Source organism: Rattus rattus, chromosome 8 (genome assembly GCF_011064425.1).
Source record: "Rattus rattus isolate New Zealand chromosome 8, Rrattus_CSIRO_v1, whole genome shotgun sequence".
Taxonomy (NCBI): domain Eukaryota; kingdom Metazoa; phylum Chordata; class Mammalia; order Rodentia; family Muridae; genus Rattus; species Rattus rattus.
The window spans coordinates 87,552,956-87,566,514 of NC_046161.1; the positions used below are offsets into that span (position 1 = coordinate 87,552,956).

Here is a 13,559-nt window from a genome sequence, read left to right on the forward strand (position 1 = left end):
CCCAGGTAAAGAAGATTACCCCTGTCCCTTCAATGCGACTGAGTCTCACCCAATTAGTTGAACACCAGGCAGGCTTTGGAAAAAGGCAAGGGCATGATTTAGAAAGGAGGAATTCTTTATAAGCTGTAGCACAGGAATGTGCCTTGTTTTCCAGCCTGCCAGCCTGCCCTACAAGTTTCTAGACTTACCTGGACCCACAACTTTGTATATTCAATTCCTTAAAGTCTCTTTCCCCACCATCTGGGTGTTATCATAGATGACACCCCGCATCTATGATAAGAGCATATATAATCCCAGGTAGCCTTAGGTCCTAGGAAGAGATTGCCTTGAAGAACAAGCTCACGCTTCAGTTGTGGTTCACAGGCTCTGGCTCTGCCTTCCCTCTGGTATTTGTTTGGTTTCAGTTTCTCAAGAGAATCAGACAGCATAGGACTATTAGTCATGCACACAAGGCTGGGAAATCAAATATACACTCATGACCAATTGCTCAGCAGCCATCTAGGGCGGAGCTGCACCATATGGAGCAAAAAAGGCATTGCTCTGTAGAGACAGACTATCAAGAGAAGCCACAAACAAACATGGAGTTCACGTTCAAGCTTCAAGTGACAGCCCAAATGCAATTAACAAATCTGTGGAAAGCAAGTAGGTTAACAGGGGACTATGAACAGGAAATATTCCTTTAAGCCGACAAATTACCCACAAAACATCTTCATGAAACTTAAACTTTCTCTGTGTAGCGGCAAAGGCCCTTTAGTACCATACAACACTTGAACACCAATTCATTGTTGTGTACAATACATGCAAGCTTTTCTGGGAAGAGACTTAAGGAGGAACCTCCTTTACTTTCGACTGAATGTCTTCTCCCGGGAATGGAAAGATGGCTCACTGGTTAAGAGCACTAGTTGCTCTTGCTGAAGACTGGAGTTCAGTTCCCATCGCCTACACGGCAGCTCGCAATCACCTGATGTCCTCTTCTGACCTCTACAGGCACCAAGCACATGTGGAGCACGTACAGGCAAAAGATTAAGTGACATGAAAAAAAAATTAAAAGATTTTCATCTCACTTGTTTTTCCCTTACAGACATTCGTAAAAAGTAATCTGGGCTAGAAGGGAACTAAAAAGTTTCAAAGTAACGGTCGCGGAACCGTGACATCCAGCACTACGCCGCGGTAAACGCCATCTTTGCCAAGTTCCCAGGAGCCGCTCGGCGCGCGGTCCTGACGTCACGGTGCTAGGGGCGGAGCGTGGGGTAGCGGGGCCTCCCGAAGGGGCTGAGCGAGGCGGGGCGGAGTTTCGCGAAAGGGCGGAGCCGAATCCCGTGGAGGGGCGGGACCGTGGTCTCGCGGAGAGGCGGGGCAGGGCGCGGCGTGGGCGGGGCGGGCGGGCGAGCACTCCGCCCGGGGTCTGGCGTTTATAGGTCTACGCTGGCCGGCCAGTGGCGGCTGCAGTGTTCGGGGTCGAGATGTCAGGGCAGCAGGCGGGTGCAGAGCAGCGGCGCGAGGAGTCCAGCGCGCCGACCTCGTCGCCCTCTCGCTTCGTGCTGGGGCTGGACGTGGGCAGCACGGTGATCCGCTGCCACGTCTATGACCGGACGGCGCGGGTGCGAGGCTCCAGCGCGCAGAAGGTGACTAGGCTCCGCGGGTGGGTCTGGGGCTCTGACTGTACCGTCGCTCTTCCTGCACCTCTGGGGGCTCGGGTTGGTGTGGCCGGGTGCCTGTCGCTCGCTTCCTGTCCCGCGGGACTCAGAGCTCTAGCTTTACCTGGGTGGAACCGAGGTGACTGTCGGGGCAGCATGGGCAGGTTGCGTGTTTGTGGACAGAAGGTGGTTTGTGATTTGCCTGGTTTTTCTGCACTTCCTCATCGACCTTTTAGCTCTTCAGATTTTGATGGAATGTAAACTGTGCTTTTTTGATTCTGTCGTTTAAAAACAATTCGTTGCATTTATTATTTATCTGTGTGTGCTCACGTGCTACGGTACACATTTGGGAGTCAGAGGACAACTTTCTTAGGCTCAGTTTTCTCCTTCCTCCGTGTTGGTTCCTGGGATTGAACTCAGGTCTTCATGCTTGGCAGAAGTACTTTTACCTGCCAAGCCACGTGACCTTACGGGTTGTCATCGTTGTGTTCCTAAAAGTGCTAGGTCCTCCTCACATTAGCATCTAACTTCCATGGATACTGGAGACACTGAGCAAGTTTTGAAAGCTTTGTTATCCTTACTTCTTTCAGTCTTTAAGAATTAAAAAAAAAAAAAAAAATCGTCTGGCTTGAGAAGCCTGCCAAAGCATTGGTTGGTCTTTGTTAGCAAAGCCTTAAACCTCAGATGATATTGGTCAACAGCCAACCCCCATTTTAGTGATGTGCTGATATCTAAACAATAGTCAATGCACTTAGTTAATTCGGTGTAGTGTTCTTAGTTACTCCTTTCAATACTAGCATTTTCTAATGTTTAAAATATTAGCGAAGGAATATGAGAGCCATTTAACTTCTTCCCCCTTTTTGTCCATCAGCTGGGATGAAACTAAGTAGTGACTGCCCTGAGAATTTACTTCGAGGAATTAGACGTTTCCTTCAGGGTTCTGTGCTAGGAGGTGAGTTGCAGCAAGCTCCCTCTCTGGCTAGCCGTGTAGGAGGAACACTGCCCACCCACTCGGTCTCTCCCTGTTCCAACCTTTAAGGACAGGTCAAAGGCACATACTGAGCTCTTGTCTTATTGTAAGTCTTTATCACGGGCACAACGATACTTCTTAGTTTTTCTTACAATTTTAGTCACAAAGTACTTTTCCTGAAATGGTGCATTTTTAAATTGTTCTTTTTTTTATTTATTTAAATTAAGGAATGAGCATTATTGGTTCAAAAAGGAGATGGCTCTGCCAGTAAAGAGGATTTCCTATTGCTCCTAAGCTTGACAACTTGAATTGGATCCCTGGGACCCAACAGGGAGAAAGGAGAGAGCAAGTTGTCCGCTGACTTCGGCTCTTTAAACTATGGCACAAGTGTGCTCCCCACTTCCAAGTAAAAATATGTATTTTGAGAAATTTTTTAAAAGTTGGTAGAAAATACAGCTGCATAGTCGTTATGTAATTTGAGGAAAAAAACATTTTTTTAAGAAAGTATTGCGGTTTGGTGGCGCACGTCTTTAATTCCAGGACCTAGGAGATAGAGGCAAGTGGGTCTCCGAGTTCAAGGCCATCCTGCCTGGTCTACAGATCGAATTCTGGGAGGAACCCTCTTTGGAATGCTAAGCACTATTCTAAACTGTGATAGTTGATGTCAGTACTTAAAGGTATTCTTCTGGGCAGATGACTATATACATAAAGAAGTTGTGGTTTTTGTGTTGTGTATTTGTGGTTTTAGTATCTTTCTATGTGTCCAAGGCTGATCTGGAACTCTCTGTAGCATAGGCTAGGTTGGAAAGTAGGGAATCTCCCCACCCTATCCCATTCCTGCTCAGACACCACCAGTCTTTGCTTATGTGGTCATTTTTAAGAATAATTTTATGTCTGTTGTCTCTAGTGATAAAACACAGGATTTTCTTTGGCCATTCTTCTAGGAACTTAATAGTGCACCAGATTGTTAGTCCAAGAGTCCTGGCCTGGCATGTGCAAGGCCCTGGGTGTTATTCCCAACCAACAAAAAGAAAGAGGCAACATCTGGGGCTGTGCTGCAGAGAGCTGAATTCATTAAGAATGAGGCCTTGCTGGTCTACACTATTATTTAGTACTCCAGTACTTCATGGATGCTGAGTAAATGATAAGGGAACCAGTTGTAGAAGTACACACCTTTAATCCTCGTGCCTAAAGGGCAGAGGCAGTCAGATCTCTGTGAGTTCGAGGCCAGCCTGTCCTTCAGAGCAGATTCCAGGCCAAACCAGGGCTACACAGTGAGACTCTGTCTCAAAAATCAAAACCATTAAAGGGCTAGGAGTTCAGCTTAGCTCCTGGGTTCTATGACTTAGTGATGTAGTTTGTGTTTGCTTTCCCAGTGACAGTTACCCCTCTTCTTATATAATGGTAAGATCATTCATAAAAACCTAAAATCTTAAGAGTAGGAGGATTTGATTCCTATAGCCAAACAAGACACATGGAAAAGAAATAAAAAGGGAAAAGAGACCATCCTTCGGATACGTGAGCAGGACAGATTTCCATGATCTTTACGTTAAAGTTTAAATCCAAGCATGAACCTTTGCATTCAGTTTGTGTGGAGCTTCTCAGGAGACTTCGGTTTTTTGTTTTTTTTTCTTCTATTTTTTATGGTGATGCTGGGGATCCCCACGGCCCCTCACACACAAGAGCCTGCACATAACATCCTCAACCCCAGTAACTTTATCCCTCCACACCTTTTGTAGCCAGTGAGACGGCTCATGGCGTAAGGGCACTTGCTGCCCAAGCCTGATGACCCGAGTTCGATCCCTGGGACCCACAGGGTAGAAGGCGATAACTGACTCATCCAAACTGACCTCTGACGTCCGTACATGCTCTGTAGCATTTATCCACACACACACAATACTAAAACGGTCTTTATAACGGACAGTTAAATATCAGTGTTAAATGCTAGAACAGTGGCTTGTATTTGAAGCCCTCACATGTGTCTTGACGTTTTGTTTTAGAAATTGGAAAAAATGTATGGTGCTCTTTCCCAGAAGGACATGGTGCTTCTGTGAAACCCATAAACTGTGACGGTTGGAAGACCGGGATAGAAAGTCCCAGCACAGAGGCATGGAGGCCTCCAGGACTGGCAGGCCGAGCTCACTCTTAAAAAAAACAGGCTCTGGCTTTTTTTTTTTTTTTCTTCTTTCACCATTTTCTTCTGTTTCGGCTTAGTCCTTTTCTGTAGGGGGCACATTTCTCATGTTACATGGTTAGGGTTTCCAATGGTTTGAGCTTGTTCCCAAGGATTAACTGTTAGAATCGTTGACAGCCAGTATGCTGCTTCCGGGAGCTGTAGACTCTGTAAGAGGTGGGTCCTAGGGAGTAATCATTACATCATAAGGGAGCTGTCCTTAGCGGGGATTAAGGTACTTCCCTGTTACCAAGAGATGTTGTGGTTACCACAGGAACACTGCCTTCCTGCCCTCTGCTTCCTGTCTCTTCCTCCTCTTCCTCCTTCCCCCACTCCTCCTCTTCCTCCTCCTCTTCCTCCTCCTCCCTTCCCTCCTCCTCCCTCACCTTTCTCTTCTTCCTCATTCCCCTTTTCTTTTTCTTCTTCGTCTCCTCCCTCCTCTCTCCTCTTCCCTCCTCTCCCTGTCTGCTTATCCTCTCTTCACCCCCTGCTCCCCATTTCTGGCTACTTCAAACTCTTGGCAATACTCCTGTCCAAGACTCCCAAGTGCTCAGATCATAGAGATGTGGCACCATGCGTGGCTGTTTCTTCTCACGTGTTCTCTGGGCGCATGATGTTTCCTTCCACCAGGATATGATGCAGCCAAGGGAGACCTTGCTGAACTAAGGGGGGGGGCGGGGGAGGTGCACCATAATTTTGATCAACCTCCAAAACTGAACTATCAAAACCCCTGGTGAACACGGACATGGCATGCACTGTCCAGCAGTGTAGGCGACATAATCCTGAAGTCCCACCATTAGGTCTAAAGGCTGGGAGGTTTAAAGCAAGGATACCCATATGAAGTTGTTTTGAGAGAGAGAAATTATTGTTGCAGTTGTAACATTCTAACTTAATTAGAATTAACTGGCAAATCGTTTGGTGGGAGGAGAGTAGATTTTGTTAAACCTGCTTCCTAGGACCAGGGGGAGAATAGCAGACCTCCCCCTTCTGCCCCCCCCCCGCCCCCGCCATCACATTGTAACACACATCCGGCTTTTCAGTTCTCATCTTGACCACCTCTTCCATGTTGGACAGTTTCTTCAATGGTACTTCTGGGCTTCCTGCTCATCTTCCTGTATATAAGCGCTGATCTCTGGCTAATATTTGTAAGATCAGCCTCTGCGGAGAGCGACCTTAGCACCTGCTGCCTGTGAGAACAGCAGCAGTGTGGTAAGGGGCTTCAGGGAGCCTTACGGAGACTTGACCCCCTTTCCAGGGCTCAGCCAGCCTAGAATCTCCACACTCTGTTATGGGCTCTTCTCCGAGTAGCCCACACCCCCTTCATCTCTGCCGTGCCTGTAAATCAGAGGCACTCCCAGATGCTGAGGCAAAGAAACGGGAGATGCCTCCTGTGGGCGCTCCTTTCTGAGGAGCCGAGGAGAGGTAGTCTGACTGAGCATTGTAAGGAAGGGAGATTTTACTTGGAGTGAAATGGGGTGAAGGAGTCGAACAGAATCCACACAGAACATTGTCTTGTGTGCCAAGCTTCCCCACCTGCCTGTTCTTTGTTCGAATTAAAAACATTTGTTAAATCCACTCTGATCCTACTTGTTCTCTTCTCTTTGTTCTTGTTCTGGTGCTTTCTTTTGCGATAGGGTCTGTTTGTAATCCAAGCTGCCCTGGAACTCAAAACAGAGCTCCTGAGTGCCAAGATGACAGGTGTGTGGCCCGTACCTGGTTATCTTTAAATTTTTTTGTTGTTTTTGTTTTATCGGAATCTTGAAAAGTATCAGAGATAAATATATTTGTTTAAACCACCATTGAACCTTTAAGCTAGAGGCTCTTAAAACATTTTCTTTTTTTTTTTTCCCCCGGAGCTGGGGACCAAACTCAGGGTCTTGCGCTTGCTAGGCAAAACATTTTCAAAGTTAATTTTAAGGTTTTCATTTCATTGTGTTTGTGTGTGAGAATGTACGCCACATGCATGCCAGTGCCTGCAGAGTCTGGAAGAGGGCCTCAGAGTCTAGAAGAGGGCCTCAGAGTCTAGAAGAGGGCCTCAGAGTCTAGAAGAGGGCCTCAGAGTCTAGAAGAGGGCCTCAGAGTCTGGAAGAGGGCCTCAGAGTCTAGAAGAGGGCCTCAGAGTCTAGAAGAGGGCCTCAGAGTCTAGAAGAGGGCCTCAGAGTCTGGAAGAGGGCCTCAGAGTCTGGAAGAGGGCCTCAGAGTCTGGAAGAGGGCCTCAGAGTCTAGAAGAGGGCCTCAGAGTCTAGAAGAGGGCCTCAGAGTCTAGAAGAGGACCTCAGAGTCTAGAAGAGGACCTCAGAGTCTAGAAGAGGGCCTCAGAGTCTAGAAGAGGACCTCAGAGTCTAGAAGAGGGCCTCAGAGTCTAGAAGAGGACCTCAGAGTCTAGAAGAGGGCCTCAGAGTCTGGAAGAGGGCCTCAGAGTCTAGAAGAGGGCCTCAGAGTCTGGAAGAGGGCCTCAGAGTCTGGAAGAGGGCCTCAGAGTCTAGAAGAGGGCCTCAGAGTCTAGAAGAGGGCCTCAGAGTCTGGAAGAGGGCCTCAGAGTCTCTGGAGTTGGAGTTAGAGATGAGTGTGAGCTGCCTGACGTGGGTTCTGGGAACCGGACTCGGTTATTAGTGTCATGGTCACAGCTACTGGCCATCGTAGCTGAAACAGTGAGAGACCATGTCTGAAAAAAAAAGTAACAGAGGAAGACCTCTGACCACCACCCAAGCACAGACATGCACACCTGCACATGCTCAAACACTCCAACCCCCACCCAGCCAACACAAAAGGGATGGTTTTAATTTTTTTAATTACCACCAAATTAAAAAATAAAATGGAGATTTTTTTTTTATAGTTCTATGAGTGTTAGTACCTATAGGAGATTAACCTAAAAACTCCTTCACACACCGTGACCATATCGACTTCCCCCCAGTACCTCACCATGACCTTAGGGGCTTCGTACCAGTCCCTTACTGAGCATAATCACCTATCTCTTCTCCATTATATAGTTTTGTCTTCTGAAGACTATCGTATAAAAGTTGAGTGTGGGATTGGGGGTATAGCTCAGAGGTATTGTGTTTGCTCTACATGCATGGGGACTGGAGTTTGATCTCCAGCACCCATGTTTATATTGGGTGAGCATGACAGCCCATCCATGATCCCAGTGCTTGACTGGTGGAGCGAGGGGGTCCTGCCACTAACTGCCTAGCTAGACTAGCCGAGTTGACAAGACCCAGATCCAGGTAGGAGACTCTCTCTTGTAGGCCTTCTTGCATAATTAGTGTTAATCGCTGACATTACAGGATCTGGGATCATCCAGGAGTGTGCCTCTGGCCCTGATTAAAGGTTTTGGAAGGACCATCTTAGCTGTAGATGAGACCATTCCCTGGCAGGGGATCCTGGCCTGTACAGGACTGGGAATGTAAGCAGAACTTTGACCTCCCTCTGTTCCTGAGTGTGGGTGCAGTGTGACCAGCTGCTTGAAGCTCCAGCCACCCTGGCGTGTCCAGCATCGTGAACTGTGCCCTTGAACCGGGGGCCAGAAGAAACCCTTTGTCTTTTAAGTTGCCATATTTTTTTTTCCTCTTAGAAGGGAGCTTTACTGTAGTCAAGAGTCTAAGGGAAGGGAAGCAGACAGCTCCTGTGTAGTGGGGGTAGGTCCCCTTCTGTTGGCTTGTATCAGGGCATTTTATCAGGGCGAGAGGCAAAGGAGGAGGGATACACATGTGCACATGTATGAATGAATACACATGTGCACACCCACACACAGGTTAGGTATGATAGTGCATGCTTTAATCATGGGACTGAGGCAGGAGGGGCAACACAAGGCGTTACTCTGCAGCCTGCCAGTCTTTGCAGTGTGCGAAGGGAAACATTTCTCTCTATTGGAGTTAAAAGAAAAGAGAACAGGGAGGGTGGGGAGGGGAACACCCATAAGGAAGTGGGGGAGGGAAGGGGATGTTTGCCTGGAAACCGGGAAAGGGAATAACACTCGAAATGTACATAAGAAATACTCAAGTTAATAAAAAAAAAAAAAAAAAAAGAAAAGAGAACAACAGAGAAGGAAATGTCTTATATAGACTCATACAACAAGTAGGCATGTGAGGGCTGCATTATTCGGCTGAAAGCCTTTTGAGATTCGCTCGAGCTCTGTGTATCCACGGCTCATTCCTGGTGTGTTGGTTTGTTTCCTGACTGCTCCGGGGGACTGAACCAGGGCCTTGCACTTGCTAGACAGATGTCGTTGAACTGAACCTCACGCCCAGCCCGGTCCATCTTATTTCTAATAGTGATCCATCACACGTGTGAGGTATGTTTAGATTGTTCCCAGTTTCTGGCAGTACAGACAGACAGTGGGAACATGTGCTCTCTGTTCTCTGGTGTAAATCCCCAGGAGTGGGTGTGTCGGGGCATGTGGTAGATGAGTGCTTATCTTTTTTTTTTTTTTAAAGACATAGACACATCATGTGTCCCTGGCTGGCCCAGAACTCACTATGTAGACCAGGCTGCCCTCACAGACTTCTCCTGACTCTGCTTTCTGATTGCTAGGATTAAAGGTGCCATTATGCCTGGAAAGGAATGTTTATCTTAGAATTTGCTGAGTAAGGGGTGCACACACCTGGAATCCTGCACTTAGAAGGCTGAAGCAGGAGAATTAGCAGTTCAAAGTCATCCTAGGTTAAGCAGGGAGTATGGGCCCAGCCTGTAGGACATGCGAGATCCTGTCTCAACACAGGGCAAAGCACCTCGCACCATCACCAGCCTACCTACCACCACCCACACCCAGTCTTTTTCTTGATCGTGTGTACCATTTGCATTCTTGCTAGCAGTTCATGGAGGCCCAGTTGCTTTATCCATCAGTGCATGTATGTAACTGGATGGCTTATGCATTTATTCATGTTTTCTATGATTATTATTTGTGTGTGGGTCTTCGTGGGCACGTGCATAATGTGAGTGTTGGCTCAGTGCCATGGGGCTCTACAGATGCCAAAGGGGCAGCTTCATGACTTTAGCTCTCTTTCTACTTTTATGTGAGTTCTGGGAATGGGGCTCAGGCATCTGCTGCTGAGCTACCTGGCCAGTGACTTTTTATTATGGTTATCATCGTCGTTGTCATCATCATCATCATCATCATCATCATCACCACCACCACCACCATCACCACCACCTTTACTTATCCAATTAGTGGTAACACATTGTTTTTGTTTTTTTTTTTAATATTGTTTTAGATTTTTTAAAAATTTAACTTATGTGTATGGGTCTTTTACCTGCACGTATATCTGTGCACTATGTGTGTGCAGTGCCCATGGGGACAGAAGGGTGGATGTTAGATCCCCTGGAACCAGAAGATGGATGTGAGCTACCATGTGGGTGCTGGGAATGGAGTCCAGGTCAACTGTGTAGCTAGTGCTCTTAACTGCTGAGCTCTTCTCCAGTCCCAGATAAGCGCGCGCTCTCTCTCTCTCTCTCTCTCTCTCTCTCTCTCTCTCTCTCTCTCTCTCTCTCTCTTTCTCTCTCTCTCTTTTTTATTTATTTATCTATTTATAATTTTGGGATAGGGCCTTCTCAGGGAGCCGTGGCTGTCCTATAATTTCATATGTAGACCAGACTGGCCTTGAACTCACGGAGATCTTCCTGCCTTTGTCTCCCCCGTGCTGGGGTTGAAGATGTGCACCGTCAATCACACTTAGCTAGCGATTCGCATCTTTCTAACGCCTAAGAGTTTTAATGTCTTTGTGCGTGTGTTAACCATCTAAATATTTCCCGTGGGAAGTGCTTGCTTTGCTGTTCTGCTCACCCTTATTTACGTGTTTGTTTTTGTTTTGTGCGTTTTTTAAGTCGGTCTGTTATTCGCTTGTCGAGCTTTCTTTATGTATTCGGAATCTAGGTCTCGGGCTGGGCAGTCGTGCAGCTGTCTTCCATCAGTGCGCACTTTACAGTTCCTGTCCTCTTTCCCTCCTTCCCCTTCTTTCCTCCCCCTTCCTTTTCTTTCCCCCTCCTCTTTTCTTCTCCCTTCCCCCTCTGATTTTATGACACAGGGTGGTCTTGAACTAACCTTGCTGTTGGGAATCTTGAACTGAGCTCCCTGTGTCTCCTCCCATGCCAGGAACATTCATTTTCTTAATAGCCCTCTTGCCTCATTCATTCATTCATTCATTCATTCATTCATTCATGTTTACTTAGGGTTTTCTGTTTTTTGTTTTTTTTTTTTTTTAAGGAAAGATCTCCCTGTGTAGTCCAGGCTGGTCTACAGCTCATGATCCTCCTGCCTCTGCCTCCCACGTGTTGGGATCACTAGTGTGTGGCACTATGCTTGGCTTGTTCTAAATTTCACAGAAGTGCTTGTGTATGCACCATCAAGTGGTCAGAAGGGAACTGGACACGACCTGTCCCTTCGTTCTCCTATGTCTTTAGTTTGCCCTTCAAGGACACAGCCCAACCAGTGCAGCTTCTGTGTGAACCCAGGAGTTAATCCACAACTTCCTGGGCAATATTCCTCCCTAGTTGTCTTTTTCTTTCTTTCTTTTAATTTACTTTTGCTGTTAATTTTGGGAAAGGGTTTTGCTGTACAGCTGGCCTGGAACTCAAAATATATCTGAGTCTATTGAGGCTCTCCTGCTGTGTGCTATTTTGTTTGTTTGTTTTACACAATTTTTTTGTTTTTGTTTTTTTGTTTTTTGAGACACAGTTTCTCTGTGTAGCCCTAGCTGTCCTGGAACATTCTGTGTAAATCAGGCTGACCCCAAATTCGCAGAGCTCTGCCCACCTCTATCCCCCAAGTACTTGGATTAAAGGCATGTGACACCAATTACGAAACATCTACATTGTAGAAATCTTGAAAAATAAATGAAAAATAAAATGTAAGCCCTCCATAAACACCGGAATGCTGCCGTGTTGGTAGATAACTTTTATTATTTCAATATTTCAGCACAGGTAGAAAATGAACTCAGGGTTTTGTGCATACATAGCTCTCTTTCTAGAATTTTTTTTTTCTTTTTTTTTTTTTTTTCGGAGCTGGGGACCGAACCCAGGGCCTTGCGCTTGCTAGGCAAGCGCTCTACCACTGAGCTAAATCCCCAGCCCCATAGCTCTCTTTCTAAACAGTAAAAATTAATTAAATGAAATTGTGATGATTATTTTAACCAGTAGTTTAAGATGCAGATATTTCAGCCTGGTCTAATGCCATTTTCACTAAATCTTGTTTTCATGAATAGGTAGAAAATGTTTACCCTCAACCTGGCTGGGTTGAAATCGATCCTGATGCTCTCTGGGCTCAGTTTGTTGCTGTAATAAAAGATGCTGTCAAAGGTAATGGGACTTGCAGAGACTGGAGTCTACAGTGGATGTTTTCCTGATGAGATTTCCTCAGATTTTGGGAGAATTTTGTGGATTGCTAAATTTATATACACAAAATGTATATGAATTTATATAATATACATGACCTTTTATATATCATATATGTTTATATACATGATATATAAACACATATTTATAAATATAAAGTAATAATACATATACGAACGTATTTTTAAATGTCACACACCAATTGTATTTGGGATCAGTTTAAGCTGCTTAGGAGACTGTCTTTACAAAAAGAGAAAATTGGAGTTCTAGAGAGATGGTCCAGTTCTTAAGAGCACTTGCTGTTATGTTAGAGGAACCATGTTGGTTTCTGAGCACCCTATCTGCTGGCTTACCACGGCGCCACCACCGCCCGCCTCATAGTTTTCAAATGGTGGGGGGAGCTGTTGTTAGTGTAACGTTTAAGAGCATTGCAGATTCAGGGGAGGGGGCTGGGTCGTTTTTCCCCTTTGTCTATTTTAGATTTTAATATTTCTGAATTTCTTTTATGAATTGTAAGAATAAAGAGTTGGCGGTTAGTTCGGAGATCCCTCCTCTACTCGACTGTCATAGTTAGGCTGTCAGTAATGTTACTGAGCACTCTGACCAAAGGCGGCTTGGAAAGGAAGAGTTATTTCATCGTAGAGCTTAAGTGTCAGTCTGTCATCACTCAATGGATGTCAGAGCAGGAACCTGGAGGCAGGAACCAAGGCAGAGGCCATGGAGTCATGCTGCTTACTGGCTTGCTTCCTCTGGCTTGTTCATCTTGCCTTAAACACCCAGCACTTGCCTGGGCATAGCATCACCCGCAGAGGACTGGATCCTTCCATATCGTTACTCAAGAAGATGTCCCACAAGCCAATCTGATGGAGGCATTTTCTCAGTTGAGGGTCTGTCTTCTTAGGTGATCCTAGCTTGTGTTAAATCCACAAACTGACCAGTGCACAGTTTGCTTTGTTTGTGGTTCTCAACAAACTTCCCCTGCTTAACTCTTTGGCCAGTTGTACCTAAATACTACAAGATGATCTCATAGGAAAGGGGTACTTTCCCTGTGACTAAGAAGCGTCCTCACCCTCCTCAGGAAATGTACAGTAAAACCACTTCCTGGAGGGCAGTGTTGGCTCAGGCCTTTAATCCCAGCTACTCCGGAGGCAGAGGCAGGCAGATATCTAAGAGTTTTAGGCCAGCCTGGTCTACAGAGGGATTTTCAGGACAACCAAGGCTACACAGAGAAATCTTGTCTTGAAAAAACAAAAAACAAACAAACAAAAAAATTGAACCCCACTTCCCAGTACTTACACTTCAGCATTCTCTTACCTTTATTCAAAAGATAACTTTGTTTTTTAGTCTAGAACCCAAGCATGTGTGAGATTTATGTCACTGCCAGTCTGCTCTGCCGTCTAGAGCTTGCTCTTTTTGAGATTGATAGTTAAAGATTTATTTATTTTCCTTTTCT

At 45.9% G+C, this 13,559-nt stretch overlaps 1 protein-coding gene across 1 annotated transcript in view; it reads left to right on the forward strand.

Annotated features, from left to right (window-relative positions):
- The first annotated feature begins 1,395 nt into the window (after window positions 1-1,395).
- Window positions 1,396-13,559, forward strand: part of Gk5 (glycerol kinase 5) — a 60,330-nt gene continuing 48,166 nt past the window's right edge. Inside the window, exons 1-2 of the mRNA XM_032910264.1 lie at window positions 1,396-1,625; window positions 11,977-12,070. Of these exons, the coding sequence (XP_032766155.1) occupies window positions 1,464-1,625; window positions 11,977-12,070 (256 nt within the window). The 5' untranslated portion in view covers window positions 1,396-1,463. The remainder of the gene's footprint in view (window positions 1,626-11,976; window positions 12,071-13,559) is intronic.